The sequence below is a fragment of the Asterias amurensis genome, chromosome 12 (assembly GCF_032118995.1).
Source record: "Asterias amurensis chromosome 12, ASM3211899v1".
Classification (NCBI taxonomy): Eukaryota; Metazoa; Echinodermata; class Asteroidea; order Forcipulatida; family Asteriidae; genus Asterias; species Asterias amurensis.
This window is the reverse complement of record NC_092659.1, coordinates 15,257,146-15,277,559: the sequence shown is the minus strand read 5'-3', so window position 1 is coordinate 15,277,559 and position 20,414 is coordinate 15,257,146. Positions and strand designations below refer to the sequence as shown.

Sequence of the window (20,414 nt, the reverse complement as noted above, 5' to 3'; positions counted from 1 at the left end):
CTATTAATTTCTTCCCCTTTGTTAGTAGTTATTTTCCTTTATCCTAACATGTACATGTATGTAAATATTTGAGTTTATAACCTTTTTTTTATGTGTCATGTTTTAACAATATCCTACTAAAAGTGTGTAAAGTTACCCTGGACTTAAGATGGTTAATTACGTGTGGCATAACTTCACCCATTTCAGACAGGCTTGCCAGAGTCGCTTCGAACCAAATATAGTCTAGCGAGTCTAGGTTGACCCAAATAAATTTTGGCTTCAAACGGGCAAACTTAACATAACATATACATTAGGTTCATCTTTTGACAAGATGTACGTCTGAAACCAAGGTGCTCCGTAGTCATTCCGAACGTCTGGAACAGTTCATCTTTAAACTTCTAGCATGTCCAGTCGCTCCTAAATGTTTCAGATGTCAAACTTTTCTTGTACTTAATTCAGAGCTGGAGCCCCTGTCTGAAACGGGTGTTAGTTACTGAGTCGGTTACGTTTGTTAATTTAACAGGCAGAATGGAGTGGTGAAGCTTAACATTTTCAACCCATTCATTCGCCAACCATTCGCTAGAAAACGATTAAAATCCCTTCAGAAAAGATGTTGTAAAACAACAAATAAATATTGCACGTCGACACAGTTTTCAGAATGGGAAAGAGAACTCATGAGAGTACTAAAAGTGACCCGTTTTGGGGAGTCGCTGTTTGCAAACAGATTTGCACATATTTTTCTCTGAATGAATGATATTGCAAATGCCATGCACAATGCACGAAAAGCCTGTATCTTAGTCAGTGGTAACTTGGGATAATTTTTAGGTCATGATAACTTTCTATTATTAATCTTTAATGGATTTTGTTTTCATTCGGTGTCTAAAGGAAAGTAATTTAAATTTAAATATTCAAATAAATTTTTCAAAATTGGTGGTTAACCCAATGTATGGCAATGCCTTATGATACATCAATGGACATGTTCCATCTCCGTAGTATCACACACAATGCCAGAATGAACCAAATCAAATCTGCTAAGCACTGTAGCTGCTCTCTCTACTTGTACATTGTGCATGTACAAGCCCAATTTAGTAAAGTTGCTCAAAGCACACAAACTGGCAGAGCCAAAACCGCTTGCGCCTTACCAGGAAAGAGTTTCCAACTAAAAACACTGCAGCATATGTTCCATATCCAATTGCTAATGTTTGCGTTGCAGAATTGCTAAGCATTATTGTCTGCTTTTATTACGCAACAAAGCCCCCAAGGGCTTTACATGAATGCATTGCATTTTATGAGCGACAATTTTTAGTAAACACTTTTATCAGGACCAAGTTACAAAAAGCTGAAGAATCAACAACATTTCTTTACAAATTTTGAGTGGGCACCAGTCACAAACCATTAAGAAGTCTCCTGAATTCCCCAAAATCTGCTTCACTGGTAGTAGAATGGACAGTTTGTAAAGCAAGACAACAGGTACAGAGACTCATGATGTTACCACAAACCAAACAAACTATATATTGATACCTCACCATGCAATGCCTGAAATGCCATATACAATTGAAACTTTATGTAATTTTGTCGGGTAGCCAGTTTCTGTTAAGAAAGTTTTTTCTGTGCTGAGCAAGTTTTTATGCTTTCAGGCTTTATGAAATTAGTCCAGGGCTTACATGGATGCATTGCATTTGATTTTGAGTGTACACTTTTACCAGATCTGATACCACTTTTGTACATCAGTTTGATGGCTCTCTATTGTATCTGCTTTACCCATCCCGTAGCGTATTAATGTATTCTTGTTTTGCTTCCTTCCTTTTGGCCTCGGATCAGTACCGTCTCGCAATCAGTAATAACCCCAAGGCACCGGCCACTAACGTCAAATCACCCATGCGCAAGCAGACGTCCTTCTCTGCGTTTGGTTTCGGCGCCAGCCCGACGTCGCCCAACGCGCCCGGGTTTGCACCGATGAGACGAGGCTCCAACATCTCGGTCAATGTGAAGCCGACAACGCCTGACAGTCTGAACGACATGCCGGAGATTAGGAAGTATAGGAAGAAGTTCAACTCGGAGATACTCTGTGCATCACTTTGGGGTAGGTTGTTAAAGATGCTGTTATGGCCGCTGTTCATGTCTCTGACTTGTGTTGTTGACTCGAGTTAGTGACGTGGACTTGAGTCCGACTTGAGTCGCCAATTTCACTGATGTGCGACTTGACTTGACTTGGGGAAAATGACTTGTGACTTGACTTGGGCAAAATTGATTCGGGAGTGGAGATTTGACTCAAATAAATTTGATTTTGCATCAGTGTTATTATCGTTCAAACTAAATTTGTTATAATTAAGTTTCCGGTAGCTTTTGATGATCCTGCTTTTGATTAATTGATTGATTGATGTATCTTTTGATTGATATTCTCTGCAGGTGTAAATCTGTTAATAGGCACTGACAGTGGCTTAATGCTGTTGGACAGATCTGGTGAAGGGAAAGTCTATCCGTTGATATCTCGCAAACGATTTGAACAGATGGACGTCCTGGAGAGTCAGAACATACTAGTCTGCATATCAGGTAAGAGGATTGTGAAGATTCTAAGACGGGCAATGATTCCTCAATTAAAATAGCTATGCGACGCAAAAAAGTAGTTCTGCATGTTCGCAGGAAGTATGAACCGGGGTTAAGTTCACAGTAGACTACTCGTAACCATGGGGTTTCATAATACCTTCAGTTTAGCCTATAAGGTATGGTACTGCAATGGAAGTCTGTGGTCAGGTTGGCGTAACAATATATTTCATTGACTTCCACATTTAGAACCCTGGTTCAAATCCTGCAGGGGACACTATATGGGTTGGGTTTTCTGTCCCTTTCTAATTGCACAGGATTTCCCTGGAATAATTCTCTGGGGTTTTCCTCCCGTATCTAAAACTGAAACTCCCTTCCGTGTGTTCTCTCCATGGGTTTTGTGGCATGTACAGTGACTAAAAATTTCGCTTTTCTGTGAATCCTTGGCTTCAAAACAGATTTTTTTAATGACTAGATGTACTTTTAAAACATCTTATGTTTTTCCTTTCAATTTACTTGTCCTCTTCTTAGGAAAGAAGTGTAAACTACGAGCCTACTACCTGTCATGGTTGAAGCAGAAAATTGTGAAGAATGATGACAATAGCGGAGGGGGTGGAGGAACAGCAGGGGTGAGTTAGTCTTCTCTAAAGGCTGAAAAAGAGAAATTGGTTTGATAATGATAATACTGAGTTCTTATATAGCACATCTTATAATACACAAAACATGAGTGTTGCGGCTTAACACCCATTCAAAGGACAAAGCAAATTTTAACCTCAAGTTTAGTTTTCGTGACGATGCAATCATAAGCATTCAATTTTGGTATATTATCAACCAAAATATATATATAAAATATCAAATCATAAGAAGAAGGTCCAGTTTGGATTGGAGGTCCGGTTTGGATCGAAAGCTAAGGCCACCTACCCTGTTCATTAAGTACCAGCTTATAACAGGTTTTTTCTTTCCCTTGTTTATTTCGAACAGCAGCAGACAATGGACAAGCGTAAGGCTGGATTCGTGTCCGTTGGTGATCTAGAAGGGTGTATTCATTACAAAGTAGTCAAGTACGAGAAGATTAAATTCCTGGTTATCGCTCTGAAGGACAGCATTGAGATCTATGCCTGGGCCCCAAAACCTTACCACAAATTCATGTCTTTCAAGGTAAGACTAAAATGATGCTTTTATTTGAAATGGAAGATTGGATTAATGTCGGACAACCGTTTACTTTTAAACTCCAGGGATAGTCTTAATTCAAAAATATTATCACTGTATTTCATTTGTAACTCTTTCAGTGCCTAGTTCGTTCATCAACGATCCATTTTATATCTTCTTAAGGCACCATTACTTTACTTGTACAATCTGTGTTATGTGCTAAAAATATTGTCATAAATCGTAAAGTACGACCCAATGTATGCAACATGAGATGGCATTATCGGTCAAAAGTACTATTGACTCTGGGATATACCTTGGCAACACAAATCAGCAAGATACATATTGTTTGGTGGATAGTATTATTAATTTTTTTGTAAAACAGAATTTCAGAAAAGCTCAAAAAGCTAAGCATTTTAGGTTCAAAACTACCCGAACGATGGAAGTTTAACTGGTAAGTCTGCTGCCATCTAGTGTTAAAAACTCTTCCATTCAAGATGGCAACTTCAGTGGACTCTATCATGAAGTAGCACGATTTTTCTAAAATGTGGTGTATCATTTGTTTTTCCCCTTTGCAGACATTTTCCAGTCTGACCCATCGACCTCAGATAGTTGACCTGACTGTTGAGGACAACCAGAGGTTAAAGGTCATCTATGGGTCATCAGCCGGGTTCCATGCCATTGATCTTGACTCAGCTACAGTTCAAGATATCCATCTACCCTCATTAGTAAGTCGTGGGAAAGACGCTGCTAGGGTCGAAACATTGATATTTGAAAACAGTGAAAACGTCAAATATGTTGTTGTGTTTTTTTCCCCACTATTTTCTTGTGACTCTGATGACCGATGGAGCCTAAATTTTCACAAGTTTGTTATTTCATCTATAGTTTGGGTTACATAAAATGTGGGCACTGTTCTTTGACAGTCACCAATGCCATCCATGTGCTTTATGGAGTCTTCAACAACAACAAATATGCCAAGTACATGTATTCTGTGCATAATATACACATCCCCCTACTGCTTATTTTGGTTTTGGCAATCAATAAAAGCGACAGTCATTTGCAGAATCATAAAATGAGAATTAAATGAATGTTGCTGTTTTTTAATTGAGTAATTTTGATTCCGTCTTCAGGATATCGGGACCATCACCCCTTACTGTATAGTGATCTTGCCCAGTAGTCAAGGGAAGAATCTCCTACTGTGTTATAACAGTGAGTATTGTTGATAGTTCTGTGTTCTTTAATTGTATGGAACCCTTTTACTATTGCTCATTTTACATCTGAGGAAGCTGATACTACATTACTATACTATTCTTGAACATGTAGTTCAGATGGTTCATGGTTTTAAGTTTGTATGGAACATTTGAATGTTACTGTTAATAAGAAAATAAGTTCTATATTTGCATGGAACCTTTGAATATTAATGTTGTTCATTGTTTATTGGCTTGATGCTTTTTTAGAAACCTGCTACTATGTTACAAATTTCAGTTCTAGGTTTTTTTTTTTTGGGGGGGGGGGTATTTCTGTGAGGAGCTTGCTACAGTGTTACAATGGAGATCAATGTTAGTAGCTCAGATATGGTTTGGTTCTCTGATGAAACTTGCTGTTGTACTTGAACCAATAGGTCTTTTATTCCGAGTTCCTTCATGTATATGCATTGAACCTTTGAGTTTTATTGTTCAGACTGTATTGATTCTGTGTTTTTTATTAAGGAACCTGCCATTCTGTTACAATGTTAATCCGCATTCCTGACTGTTTGTCCCTATTTCTGAAATTTAATCCCTATTCATCCGTGAACGATAATACTTATTCTTGAATGTTAATCCTGATGCTTGAATGTTAATCGGCATTCTTAAATTGTAATACTTTTGTTGAGTCTTAATCTTTTAACTTGAATATTTTTCATCTATATTCTTGAACATTATTGGTCTTTATTCTTGAATGTTATTGACCCTTATAATTGAATGTTGATCTTTGTTCTGGGATGATAACTGTTATTCTTGATAGTTAACCCTCGTTCTTCAATTGAATACTTAGACTTTATTGTTAGTTGTTAATCTTGAATGATAATTCTTATTCTTAAATATAATTGATCCTTAGAATTGACTGTTGCTCTTTATTTTTGAACGTTTACTTGTATTCTTAAATATTAAATGAGTAAGCCCTAGGCCTAACTAGTAAAAGTATAACATGATATGTAATTTGCATTTACAAAACATGACAAGGTCAATTGTTTAAATTATAATTACATGATAATAATTTTTGTTTTTAAACTCAAGAGAGTTTTAGTGAACAGAATTTGATATATTAAAATTAATAAACACAATATGTGATTTTGTATGATGCCTAATCACTGTATACATGTACAAGTGAAATAATCAATCATTGAATGTTATTAATTCTTATAACCAATGTTAATCGTTATTGAATTTTAATCCGGATTCCTGAATTGTAATCCTCTTTTCTACTGACTGTTAATCCTACCAGATGAAGGTGTCTTTGTGGACACAACTGGTGCGGCATTTAAGGATGTCATCCTACAATGGGGTGAGCTGCCAACCTCAGTGGGTAAGTCAACATACTTTTTTTAGGTTCTATATTTTATATTAATAATAACAATGATATCGTGGTCTTAAATAGCGCACGTATCTTCCAAACAAGGTGCTTCTCAAGGCGCTGAGTATATATACAAGCTTTCAAAAAGATAGGTTACTGAAGTGATGAATTCTGAGACCCAATTATATAGTACCTGATGAGGTATTACAAGGTGCGCTGGCGCATACAGCTAAGTGCACTGGGTTCTTTTAAATGTGTTACACAACACATGGGACCAACGGCCTTACGTCCCATCCGAAGCGAGTGTCTTTCTTCAGGACACGAGTGTCATGGCTGGGGATGGAACCTTTGAGAATGATTGTTTAGAAGTTATTGCTACTGTTAGTTTTGAGGAACTGGGTGCTTTGGTTTATAGAGAAAAGACCAACAAAGGAGTTGGATCGAAAACCAACAGACCATCACGCTAGCTGCTTTTCCAGTGAAATGTATATAATTAAAAATTAGTCACGACTAGTGTCTTACTGTGATTGATTGAGGTGCGATTTGTCAGAAAGTAAAGTTCCTTTTTGGGTCCTGCCTGTGATTTTTGTTCACAGCAGAACACTGGAAAGTACTGAGTATACAGTGCAAACACACATCAATATGTGGGTAAAATCAAATAATACTTTTTATCCTCGGTGCAAATTTAACATCTATTAAATGCGTTTTTGATATTGACAGCTTACATCAGTACAGGGCAGATCATGGGATGGGGCAACAAGGCGATAGAGATACGCTCAGCAGAGACAGGGCACCTCGATGGTGTCTTCATGCACAAACATAGTCAGCAGCTACGTTTCCTCTGTGAACGCAATGATAAGGTAAGACCATTTTCATTTAAAGAAAAAGGGATTCAGGGCTTGAAATCAACAATTGCCAGTGATATTTAGCGTATAGGAGGGCCAGTAAACTTACGACCGTACAATTCTGGCTTTTTTTGTTTATTTTTTTATTTTGAAGTTTTAAGAATAGTTTTTGAAAACTTTAAAGTATGTTTGGAAAAACACTTTTAGTAATGATAATAAATACACTTTTAGTAATAATAATAAATACCTTACCATTTGATATCTCACATCGATCATAAAGGTTTTCAAGATATTTCAATGAAGAGACACATTTTGAAGACAGGGACAGGGATGAAAATAATGAGACCGATTTATGTAGCATAGTTTTGGGGTTTTTAGGTGCTGTGGTAGTATTGGGGTTTTTAGGTGCTGTGGTGCACTAGCAGCCACTGGCAGAAACACCTTCCATTGACTGCTGTTACTCCCCCCTCTTCTTGTCTAACAGGTCTTTTTCGCCTCAATTCGTGCAGCCAACTCTCAAGTGTACTTCCTGACTCTGCGGGCAGGTCTAGGCAACTGGTAGATCAATCAAGCGACCTCCCTCTGGATAAAGGGCAACCCTTGCCCCCCTCCCCTTCCTTCCCTTTTCGGGGGCCTCAACTTAGTAAAGTCACTGAACAAGTCACTGAATTCAAATCATTCAAAGCATGGTCCTTCTGCTCAGTTTGGGTGCAAGTTAAAACAAGTTCGAGTGTGCACCATGGTTAACTAAAGGTTGACTATTTTTAGTCTAACCCAAGTTGGTCAACCATTTGGAACCAGCCTTATGACCGGTGGTTTCATCCTTGGTCCCGATAGCCTGTTCCATGCTAACATGTGTAAAAGTACAGAGGCGAAACAGTGACACTATTGCAAAAACGTTGGAAGGCAATGTAGTGTTAAATACCATGGTACCGACGGTTGACTAGGCTTCCAAAGGAATCGTTTGAGTGAGTGCGTCACTGCGCATGTACGTTGATGGTTAGTAGTCAACTAATGTACGCACTCAAATTTGCTCCTAAACTTTGTCATCAAAATGCCATTTTGTTGGCATTTTGAAGCCCCCCCTTGGAGAGAAACTGATGAAAACATGCTAAGCGAGTTCCATTGATTTACAGTTGAACCTTCTTTGATACAACAAACTGTACTTGCATTTTGGGCTGGTCATCTGAATGTACATATGAACAGAAAAACGTCTTGATGCAAGACTAGCTCAAACATTTAAGTACATAAAAGTACACTTAGATGTACACCATTGGATAGTCTAGAGCAGTGGGTTGGAAAAGGCCAAGTCCCCCAAAAAAGTATTTGTGTCTTGTTGCAAGACTAGCGAATACATTTATTTATGTACAATGTATACTCTAGAGCAGTGGTTTGGGGAAAAGGCCAAGGCCCTCTGTTGACCAACTCACCTTGGTCCAATTTCTTAAAGATATAAGCAGAAAATACTGTTGGGCACCAGTCACAACAGTGTTAACTTTATGGAATTTTGGCTACTAACCAGTTTCTGTTCAGCCAGAATTTTCTGTGCTTAGCAAGTTTCTATGCTTACAGGCTTTAGGAAAGTTTGGCCTAGACATCATCATCACAATAAATTTGATTGTGCCATGCTGTCTATCAATGTTCCTTTGTGTTACACAGTGTAGTGCAAATTTTAGGGCAACACACTTACTCAACTCCTGAAATGGTGTGTGTGGCACAGTTAAAAAGGGTCAGTAGAAAGTTTTTTTGGGAAAAGGAGAAGGTCCTGGAGCAAAGGGTAGTCATTTTGAAATTTTGTTGCACACAAGTCTATGAAGTTCAGACAGAATGAAGCCCATTGTTGATGCCGCAGTAGACTGGTACCACCTTATGATGTCATCACATCATAACCAGCACAAATACTTGTTATTACCTCAGGGGACAAGACTTAACAATGGCTGTACATATCAAGAGGTTGGCAAACAAAAAATAATAATATTCAATATTGAAGAAGAAAATAAATTAAGGATGAAGGAGGTATTTAATGGTTATTCGCTTGCTTTTAAACAGAAACAAATTCAGAGGAATTCTCACAAATTATTCTGAAGAAAATTGTGGAGGGTTTGGTTGAGGCGAAACAGTTTAAGACAAAATGGGTGCTGCAATTGTTTTTTTGACTAATTTAACTTTATTTTTTAAAGACGTCGAAGCCTTTCTGTGTTTTTTTAACAATTGTTTTTACATTCTTTAATGTAAATATCATAACCGAAATAACTCATTTTTTTTTTTAAAGAAGAGACTGACTCCATTTTCACAAGTTGTGTTTTTAAATAATGAAGTCAGAAATGTTACTTTTGAAGTTGACTCGTTACAGTTGTTGTGTTTGTGCATTGTCCTGGGGCAAGTTTCATAGCGCTGCTTAATGGTAAGCAAATTGTTTTGCTAACTTTAGCTGGAAAAATTGCTTAAGCATAAGCATATTTCACAGGTTAGCAACAATATTTGGTGGCCATAATGCATGTGTATTGTTCCGTCATTCATTCTCGTACGGTAAGACAAGAAGGTTGGCACATACCTTTTGTGTGCTTATGCTAAGCAGTGAAATGAAATGGAAACAAGGTAACCACAAAGTTGGCTGTTAAGCAGCTCTATGAAATTTGTCCTTGGGCACTACTATGTACACACACGCACTTGCTTAGTGTAATGCAGGTAAGATAGATGTTAAATGTTTATAAATATGTATAGTGTATCCTATGACGCAGTTATGCGTGAATTTTATTGTGTCTTTTTATTTGCTTTTATTTTTCAAATTATGCTTCCTGTCTTTCAAAAACCTTTTTTTGTTTCTCGACGTCTCCACATGAAAAGAAAATGTGAAGCTGGAAGTAATGTTTTTCTTCTCTTTTACAATCTGTTACCAACGACGTAATTTTTTTCCGTCGCACTAAAACACATTCATAATTTATTTCGTAAGCAGTTACCGTTTGTAATAATGATATTGGGTAATTCATCTTTCCTTATAAAAATTTAAGAAGACAAAAATGCAATTTCCACTCATTTCTATGTAAGGTTGCCATGGTTTTGTAAACTTCAATTCCAGCATTTTTGCAGATTTGCAGTTTTCTGAACCTAAGATAATATGCTGTATAAATGAACTGCTTGTATTTTCCCGATTATATCTAACTCTAGCCTGGAATTCCTGGCTGCTTCTCCCCCAATGCTTTCTCATCTGTCTTCTCTTGTCTTTCCAGGCTAGTATGTTGTTTTATTGTCCACCCTTCTGTGCATGTAAACAAATAACTAAATAAAATAAAATAAAAACAGAATCATGGGTAGACAAAAGACCAGCAGTCGATTTCATGAAATGCTAGGATTAATCTCAATTTAGGATGAGTAAACTCCTAACTTGGGATGGGTTCAATACGTCTATGGATCTGGAACCGAACTTGTCTTAAGTCCTAAGATTAATCCTTAGTTTATGAAGAGAAAGGTGAAATTGACGGCAGGGCCCAATTTGCATAAAGCTGTTTAGCAGAAGATTCTTAGCAAATTCCTTTTTTTGCTAAGCAAGAAATGAGTGGGGTTAACCAGTCACAGCAATGGTACTGTATGTTATTTTGGCTGGTAACCTATTTTTGCTAAGCAAGAGTTTTTTATGCTAAGCAAGTTTGTGGGCTTACGTGCTTTATGAAATTGGACCGAGCATGGCCCAATTCCATGCCTCTGCTTTTGTTTTAACCAGAAGAGGAAAGTTGACACAAAGTTAACAGAATAATCCACTGTGAGCATGTTTCACATTCGCGTACAAGGTTTAAGCAAACCTTTCAGCGGGTGCCAACCCTGTAAGCGAAGAATATTTGACCATAAGCGCAGAATTCCACAATAAGCAGAGCCACGGAATTGGGCCTCACCAATTATTAACTATTAATTATTTGTATAGAATAAGAATACTGTCAATAAACACTGTGATAGCATACCATTTGTAGACGTGTTTATGAGAGTAACATAATGTGCGCGATGAATACGTGTAAAGGGATGGTGGACAACAAATATTGCCAATAAAACTTCCTTATAAAAAATGATTCTGAAGTTGTTTCGATGTAATTGTTTTCTCGGTTGTATTCCTCAATTTTTCTCATTATTTGCTGATTGTGTCATTTTGACTCATATAATGTTGTTAAAGGAAGTAATTTCAACATTACATTTTTAAAGAGTAATTTGTATTAAAAGGTAATTAGCCAATTACAACGTGGGGTACTTGACCTTCCGGGGCAAGGAAAACGCACAGTTTACTAGTCAACCTGTGTCCTGTATACAAGCAGCTGAAACGCAAGGTGTGCATTTATCTCATTTTATGAGAGAGTAAGCAGCTCCATGAAAATGAATCTTGATATTTGACTTGATATAATGAGTTTAGTGCATGAGCAGTGCCAGCAGTCCGAACAATAAAACTAGCAAATAATGTGGAATTTTTCCCTTGAGCGGTAACACTTTCTTTCTTTAAAATGCGTAGGCAGCAGCAAGTCACAAACAACGAGGTTGATTTACACGTCTTGGGAAATTCTAGCTCGATTTATGTTAATCATCTTGCGCATGGATTAATCTTTCTATATATTTCTGCAGTCGAATCAAAATAATTTGATAAGTTAAGTGACGAATAGACGCATACAGCCCCGGTTTATACTTCCTGCAAATGCGAATGCGAAATTTGCTGACACGATTGGTACGGGCGGTTTTTTCTTCATCCTCGAGCGTGATTTTACATGAGAAATTGTAGACGACACATTTGTGAATGTTAAACCAGTGCACCTACACACGAAAGGGTTTAGGTTTAGGGTTAAAATGTGATAGTAATGGTGTCTTAAAGCCATTAGACACTTTCGGTAAACTGTATTGTCCAAAGGCCCGCACTTCGTGTACCACAACTTATATATAAAATAACAAACCTGTGAAAATTTAGGCTTAATCGGTCTTCGGAGTCGGGAGAAAATAACTGAAAAACCCACCCTTGTTTCCGCACGTTTCGCCGTGTCATGACATGTGTTTACAGTAAATCCGTAATTCTCGATATCGAGAATTGATATTGTTCGAATGTTTTCTCAAAAAGTAAAGCATTTCATGGAATATTATTTCAAGAGAAGTCTTTCACATTGCCTTCTGTAAACCCTGTAAGTTATTTGTAAATCTGTGAGCTTTTGTTTTTGTTTCTGTTCCGAAAGTGTATAATGGCTTTAAAGGCAGAGTAAACTTTGTGTGAACTACTCTACAAGATAATGACATGTAATTAAAACCTTACTCCGTAAACATTGTTGCTGAGCGCCATGATCTAGATGGGATGGCTGCTATAGAAGAAATCCTATTTTAGTAAGAAAATACAATGAATGAAAACATTGCATTGAAGTGTGTATTTTCAGAAGCATGGGAAAGGCTTCATTCATGTCTGAGCTTTCTCACATTCAATTTGTGGGTGAAAAGTACATCTTTCTCTAAAACTACATTATTTCAAGATAGTCATTTATAACAATGTTTTATAACATCAACAGCTGTCCATTGCTTTTTTTACCAAGTAATTTTCTACAGTAATTAATTATTTAAATAATAAACAAAGTTTTACCCTCCCTTTAATATGCCTTACTTATGATTGAAACAACCTATGTGGCAATTTAATATTGATGATAGTTCGAACGTGAACTTTTCACAAAATTGGGATGCTGCTTTTATTGATGGTCTAAGTATAATCCCAAATGTAGTTCTACACATGAAAGAGTTTTATGCAACGGTAAACTATACGACAACAATGCTTTTATGGCGTACGGGCCATTTATCATGCCTGAAATCGAAAGAGATGTATATATATATAGGCATGCAACTTTGTATTCATTATTTACACGGGCCATTATTGGGTTTTTTTTTATTGAGGGTAGTAACAGACTATGTAGATACATTTCCGCCTTTCGAACCTATTATACCAGTTGAAGGGCTTTCAAAACCAAGAGGCGCAACAGGGTGTGAAAGAAAAATAAATGTATTGTTTAGACTGGTGGGAACGTTTTACATGCATTCATCACTATGGCATGAGTTTCCAATAATTACGACGGTCTGTGTGGAGTGATACTTGCGTGTGGTTGTATAACAGGCAATATTTTTCCTCATAGATTGAAGGACTGCTGGTTCTTGCTGGTTCTTGAAAGAACTTGGCGCAGTTTGGGACTAAACCAGTAATTGTCTGTCTCAAAGTTTAAAACAGTATACTTTAATCTGCTTTAACATTGTATTCTCATCTTTTAGAATATAATACGACGGTTACGATGGTGTCTGTGTGTATTTATATTGAGTGGGGTTGTACAGCAGGCACAATTTGTCTGCTGTTTATGAACGCATTCCGAATAGTTATTTAAGAAACCCAGGAAGGATTTTTGAAAAAGTGATGTTGGGAGAATGGATAGGTAGGCGTTAGTTAGTCATTCTAGCTTGTGACTTCGGTTCAGTTTAGAACACAGTGGATTGGAGCAGAACAATTGGTTAAATATATAAAAGAAAACCTTATTATTTTAGGAGGTATATGTTCGCTCAGCACTCAGTGGAACACCTTCTTCTAATTTTCTGACAATTTGCAGTTGACTCTAATCATTACAAGACTGAGTGGCAAATTCACTTCTTTATAACAATAACTCGTATCAGAGGGTAAACCAAACAAAAAAACAGTGCAAACATAAGTTCTAGAACTCCAGATTATACTCGTTATAAGCAGAACAGTGCTCTTTATAACGAAGGTTGACTGTCTGTGATGTTGTACACGTTCGTATTGCTCTTTCCCCAACAAGAACTTGAGAGATATGGGACAACTTTTTCATAACTTTTAAGCAGTATTTTCATTTGGGAATCAGGCAAATAGAAGGTAGCTCCCTGAAATAAATATAAATATAAATATAAACATGTCATTCAAATGTGTACATAAGGCCCTTCGGTATAGGGATCATGTGATTGTACCTTTACTTGATAAACATGATAGAGCATCTTGCTCTATATTATGGTGGCCCTGAAGCGACATCGCACATCGCAAATATCCTTGCAAATATCTTTGCAAATATCTGCAAAGATATTTGCAAAGATATTTGCGACATCGCAAATATTAGCAAAGATATTTGCGATGTGCGATGTCCTTTCAGGGCCACCATACTATATGGCTGATGATATACAAGCATTAGACATTTTGGCACACAATGAAAGATAATCATGAGAAAGATATTTGGCTGATCTGGTTATTCTCCCTATATTTGGTTTCAAACTTTTAGTCTACGATAGCCCTGTAGCAAATGTTCATTCCCAAATGTTGCCCCAAACTGTTCCCATATCTGCCCCCACTATAAACTTGGAACCTTTCCACAAGTGTCTAAGACAGCACGTGCGCAGAATACGTGCACTCTGGTAAGGTCCGGGTTATTGAAGGATCAGGGTTGTTAAGAGGGTTTCAAACCGTCCCAAGGCGCAATAACCACTTAAAACGTAAAGCTACTATTGTTAAAGTGTTCTCTTTTCGCGGAAAAGCGTATTATTTAATTAAGGCAAAGTTTCTGAGGGGGAAACCAAAGTGTTTCCTGTCCAGGAAATCAAGACTCTATGGTAACATCGGATGTGAGTAATAGCCGCGAACGTCTTGACTTCGATTCGGGTTCACGGCTGAGGCTAAAGAAGCCGTGGGCCTACCGTATGCTCACGTCGCAACCAACTGCAATAAAAGGTGGAGAATTCCCTGAAGCTATTGTTTGAAAAGTAAGACAATAAAGACCTGGTTTGCGGCTGGCATCCGTGAGGAACCAACCTCTAAAAGGAATAAATGCTGGTACTGAGAAGAACTTGGGCTTGAGAAAGTGATTATGTTCCCATCTTTCAGAATTAATTTGAAGTTTTTGGTATGGCATTCTTGTGTGACAACTAACATGTCTATGAGTCAGTTCCTTTGCTACAGACTCTTACTTTTCACGATGCCCATTTTCGTATTCCTAAAAAGTCAAATCGAGTCCTTTGCTAATTTTCTATTTTCTTCTGCTCATTTACGAATTCCTGACTGGTAAAGTCAATCAATTTGACCAATTAGGAATACGTAAAATGGGCATATTGAAAGTAAAAAAAAACCATAACTCCCGCCTTCACACCAAAGATTACCGTCACTGCCAATAAAGACGTATAGCCGGGATCGCTAGTTCAGGGTTATGGAAGCATCAGACATACAATTTTATTGACAAATAGCTAGTCTACACATGTGTCAATTTTAAAAGCAATCCTAATTTATTTGCCTGTGGTGATTTTGAAAGGTCTTGACTGTTTAGGGTACATAGAGTTTGGGTAGGCAGGGCAGGCGTAGTGGTATCTTTCCCCGCCTTCCACATCTAGGACCCTGGTTCGAATCATCCCAGGGGTCGATTTCACAAAGAGTTAGGACTGGTCCTAATTTAGGACTAGTCCTAGGAGATATACAAATTGCATGCATAGTCCTAAGTTAGGACGAGTAACTGGTCCTAACTCGACATAAGACTAGTCCTAACTCTTTGTGAAATCGACCCCAGGGCACTTTGTGGAGTGGGTTTTCAGTCCACCTGACAGCATAAGTTTTTCCTGGAATAACTCTTTGGGGTTTTCCCTTACGCATCTAAAATTGAGACTTCCCAGTCCTTTCCTTCTTTCCATGTTGGTTCGTGGTTAGTCAGTAATATTTAGCTTTTCTTTGAGTCCTTGGCTCCACAACAAGAATAAATTAATTATTATAATGAAATCCTTCGAAACAAAGAAATAACAAGAAAACAAAGTAAGGCAAACAATATGCCCTACTATATACTCAAGAGTCAAAACAATATGGTATTACGTAACATCAACTCCTTTAACCTTGTGATAAATAAAAAATAATCGCACGGCTGTTCCATGCATACAGGAAATTTGAAGTTATGAAGAGGAGCCTGTCGGTTTGATTGAAGAACCCATTCTATTCCAAACGAATGTAGTTTCAATTATTCTAATGGCAGCCACTTACGATAATTCAATGTGTCATATATCCAGCTGTGAGCTCCGAACCATGATATTAAAATGTCATTATTTCTCGTTGGATGGATAGACATAGGTCTGATTGCATAGGTCTAAGTGCCGTGGGTGTCCGACTGACAAATAATTGCCAAAGGGGGCCGAGAATATAGTATTTGAAGATCACACAAAAACAGGGACCACAGCGGCTCTTTTCAGAGCCAACACTCTTCTCCCAAAAGAGATGTGTTCAATCCAGGGCCGTACCCGCAATGTTTCTCTGCATATTGGTTTATTTCGTTTGTCTCAATCGACTACAGATTTACCCGTCTCTCAGCAGCACCAGCGCCGTATAACGGGGGTAATTTTAGGGGACAGCATTATAATAAGGGCCACTGCTTCCATCTCTTTGGAACTCCTTGTCTTGTGCATGTATCCTCCATCCTACAATCTAGAAGGTTTTAAGAGGAACATCAATCCCTACCTTCAGCTCCCCTGAGCTCTTTCCCCTTTAAATAATTGTTCTTCTTAAAGCCCCATACCAAGAGTGGCTTTATAGCCTTTGTGGCGAACTTGCATAAGAAGACAAAAAATACCAGTTTCCTTACGCAAAATTGCTAAACACGTAACCGTAGAATTTTATGAAATTTCATTAGTTATTTTTGTGTGGTATTTTTTAATGAAGTCTTGAGGATTAAATTCATAAATTCTTTGAATAACCAACTACCGGATAATTAACAATGTTGCGTTCTACCGTGAATCTGCGAAAGGCGAATTGTAATAAATTTAATTGAGTCGTGATGAGGGTAATTGGATCGCAGTATAGCAAGATACTGACGAGAAAATGTAATAACCTGCTTGGTGTATTACGTTAAAGGAACATCACAGAATTGGTAAAAAAAAAAAAAAAACTCGTCTAAGATTACAGATTTATATAACATTTACACGGTCTAATGATGATGATAGTAGAAAACATCCCCAATACTTCTGAAATGTCATATTTGATGAGAAATGAATGAAAAGCTAATTTCCCTTTGGGGGTTTATTGCCCAATGAGAGTTTTATTAAAAAAAAAAAATTGTAATCGGTTTTCACTATTTTCTCGTGACCCAGATGGCCGATCGATCTCACACTTCTACAGGTTTGTCAGTTTATGTATGTGGTGGGTTACATAAAGTGCTTACACTGCCAGCAATTATTTTGCTAACAATCCGTAAAGTTCCTTTAAATGATTGGATATATCCAAAAAGAAAAGCCTCTGCATAGAATGTTGTATCAATAACTTGATGTAATTTTCCTTTGAAAGTGACACAGTTGTCATCGAACCAAGACTCTGCTGTTCACGGGGGCAAACAACGATCACGACACGATTCAGAGTTTCTCTCAACACAACTAACGTTTCCATGTTGATCGAAGAGTCATGTTTGCACACTCGAGGGTCATCTGATGTTATGACCAGAGTGGTAGCGTCTGACAAGTTATTATCGGTTGGTTACTGGGATATTATCTAAAAGGACGTCCTATACTTCAAACACGTCATGGTGTGCCACAAGGGATAGCTCAAGGAAAAAACATTTCTTGTTTACAAAATAACCTAAAGTCGTACATTTACGTGTGCCCATTTAGGTGCATAAATCCTTGGATGGTTGATGTAATTAAAGGGAAGGTTCACGTTTGGTAACTACCTAAAACAAATAGTAACTTAAAAATTGACTTGGTAACGAGCTGTTGATAGTACCAAACATTGTGAGGAACGGTTCCCTCTGAAGTAGCATAGATTTTGATAAAGAGGTAATTTCTCACTAAAATAATCAAAGGCTTCGGGCCAGAAGTCTTTTATTCCTATCTGAAAGCACACAAATTAGTCCAACGAGGGTGTGTTTCTCTCATCATGTATCGCAACTTCGATGACAAATTTAGCTCAATTTTTCACATGTTTTTGTTATTTTATACTTAGGGGTACACCAAGTGAGAAGACTGTTGTCTTTGACAATTACTAAACGTGTACCCTCCATTTAAAGCAGTATCAGATGAGTCTGGTCACTGTAAGATTACATATAGGTAGGTTATACCGTAGTACCATAGAGCCTAAACTTGTTCCAATACTCTTTTTTAGATATGGTGGACACACTATTTTGTGTGGGTATCACACTGACAATTGTCCCGAAATCAACAGCAGTTTTATGTATCCACCATAACTCAAATTGGCTTGTGGTTAGACACTCGTAAATATTAAAAACCAACATCTTGCCTATTAACATGGCAGACCTACTGACAAGACGTAATGCTTCCGGCTCACAGGCAAAGGCACCAACAGTAGTCATTGTATTTACAGTCAACTAAAACAAAACATGTTTATAGTCCTCCTTTTTCAAAGCAGGGGAGGAGGAGTTTTGTTTTCCTACAAAATGGCTGCCCAACATATTGTTTTGTTAAAGGCAAACAGCTGGGTTTTGCTTTTATCCCTTATGTTCGTTTACCGATAAAAAATCCTTACAACAAAAAAATTCACAAAAAGAACAAAATAGGTAAAAATGAATCGGTTAGGACGCTGAATACGTTTTTATTTTGTATTTGGCCTAATGTTAAAGAAGAAATACGTATACTAATAATAACTGACAAAACAATTAGCTCTCAGCGAGAGGCAATTGTAGTGTTCTCTTATGAGTAATATCCGCTCTTGTTAAATTATAAACGAAACTGACGAGAATTGTACGCAACTGATACAAGCATTCTCTTTTGAACAATACTTCCTCTGCCATGTATACAAAAAGCATGTCGTTGATTCATCTATAACTATAGGATTGTTATAAAAAAAACCTCAACGCCAAAAACACACATCACGCAACCCATCATACATGACGTCAGAACGTCATAAAGTTATCACTGTTTTTCAGAGGTGCCCCGGCAACTAAACATCAACATTTTAAAATTGCTTTCTGTGTTTTGATTGGCAGTGAGGTGATGTGGGTGCAGTTGACAAACATCACCTCGGACCAATCAAAATACAGCTAAGGAAAGCGTACTCTTGGTCGTCTGGCATGTTGTGTGCACTGTGTATTGTGTATACTACATTGTGGGTGCGTTCGTTTAGCTTCCCTAGGTCGACCCCGGTGTGTGGCGTTTTTTCCCAGGACGAACGTGTGCAGATAATTTCCCACGTTCGTCCTAGAAAAAAAACCCGCCACACACCGGGGTCGACCCAGGGAAGCTAAACGAACGCACCCATTATAACTTGCATTCGAGTTTTGAAAGCGTGTGAAATAAATGTGAAAAATACCGTCAGCATGATCATTCTCGGTGACTTTCATCGTCATCGTTTCATTGCATATATGGGAACGAGGTTGGCTCTTTCTCAGTACATTGCCAGTACCTGGTAATAGTTATAACGGTAACACTGCCAAGAAAATAGTTTTCTTACAAATTATAGACTACCAAATTAAAGACTACGTCAGGAGAGACAACATCTATGACCGAAATGAAAACAATTAGTATCTTGGTCTATAAATAGACGCACGACTTCCGTCATCTCGCCGTTTCGTTGCGCTTGAAAATAAATTCGAAGGTACTATTTATACATTTTGCTTGTCACGAAGTAAAAATGTTAGTTGCCACAAATTTTTCCTCTCGACATGACAAGCATTTCATTGAGGGTAAACAGTGACGGACCTGTAATTGGCGACATTATATTTATTTTTCATTTGTATGCAAGTTCGCCCCAAACAAGTATGTGGCTACGAGAAGAAAGCTTATTTAATGTGAAAAGAACTCAGGAAGCTAAATATTCCTCTTAAAGGCAGTGGACACTATCGGTAGTTACTCAAAATAAAAGAATAAAACCTTTCTTGGCAATGAGTAATGCGGAGAGGTTGGTAGTGAGGTTGAAACAGTGTGAGAAATGGCTCCCTCTGAAGTGACATCGTTTTCGAGAAAGAAGTCATTTTCCATGTGTTTGATTTCGAGACCTCAGATTTAGAACTTGAGGTCTCGAAATCAAGCATCTAAAAGCGCACAACTTTGTGTGACAAGGGTGTTTTTTTCATAGTTATTTCGCAACTTCGATGACCAATTGAGCTCAAATTTTCACAGGTTTGTTATTTTATGCATATGTTGAGATACACCAAGTGAGAAGACTGGTCATTGAGTGTCTTTAAACCAGTCTAGATGAATGTAGGATCGAGGAAAACATAGCCCCATGCAAGTTACAAAGAGATGCAGTACGTGGAGTAAAGCTATTGGAATGGCTCGTTGTTCTACATCTCAGCAGATCAAGAGTGTTTATAATTATTAGTTACCCCCTTTTTGGCGGGGAGGGGAGGGGATTTTGACATATCGATCCCTTCATTTTTGCAT

At 37.7% G+C, this 20,414-nt stretch overlaps 1 protein-coding gene across 4 annotated transcripts in view; it reads left to right on the top strand.

The window, feature by feature from the left end:
* Positions 1-10,197, top strand: part of LOC139945579 (mitogen-activated protein kinase kinase kinase kinase 4-like) — a 60,746-nt gene extending 50,549 nt beyond the window's left edge. For 3 of the 4 annotated variants that reach the window (XM_071942975.1, XM_071942976.1, XM_071942972.1), the window contains 9 exons: positions 1,801-2,062; positions 2,389-2,532; positions 3,055-3,152; positions 3,505-3,681; positions 4,248-4,397; positions 4,800-4,878; positions 6,154-6,234; positions 6,943-7,082; positions 7,552-10,197. In XM_071942975.1, coding sequence (XP_071799076.1) covers positions 1,801-2,062; positions 2,389-2,532; positions 3,055-3,152; positions 3,505-3,681; positions 4,248-4,397; positions 4,800-4,878; positions 6,154-6,234; positions 6,943-7,082; positions 7,552-7,629 — 1,209 coding nt within the window. In that variant the 3' untranslated portion in view covers positions 7,630-10,197. The remainder of the gene's footprint in view (positions 1-1,800; positions 2,063-2,388; positions 2,533-3,054; positions 3,153-3,504; positions 3,682-4,247; positions 4,398-4,799; positions 4,879-6,153; positions 6,235-6,942; positions 7,083-7,551) is intronic. The other variant, XM_071942973.1, reaches the window with a different exon arrangement.
* The last annotated feature ends 10,217 nt before the right edge of the window (positions 10,198-20,414 follow it).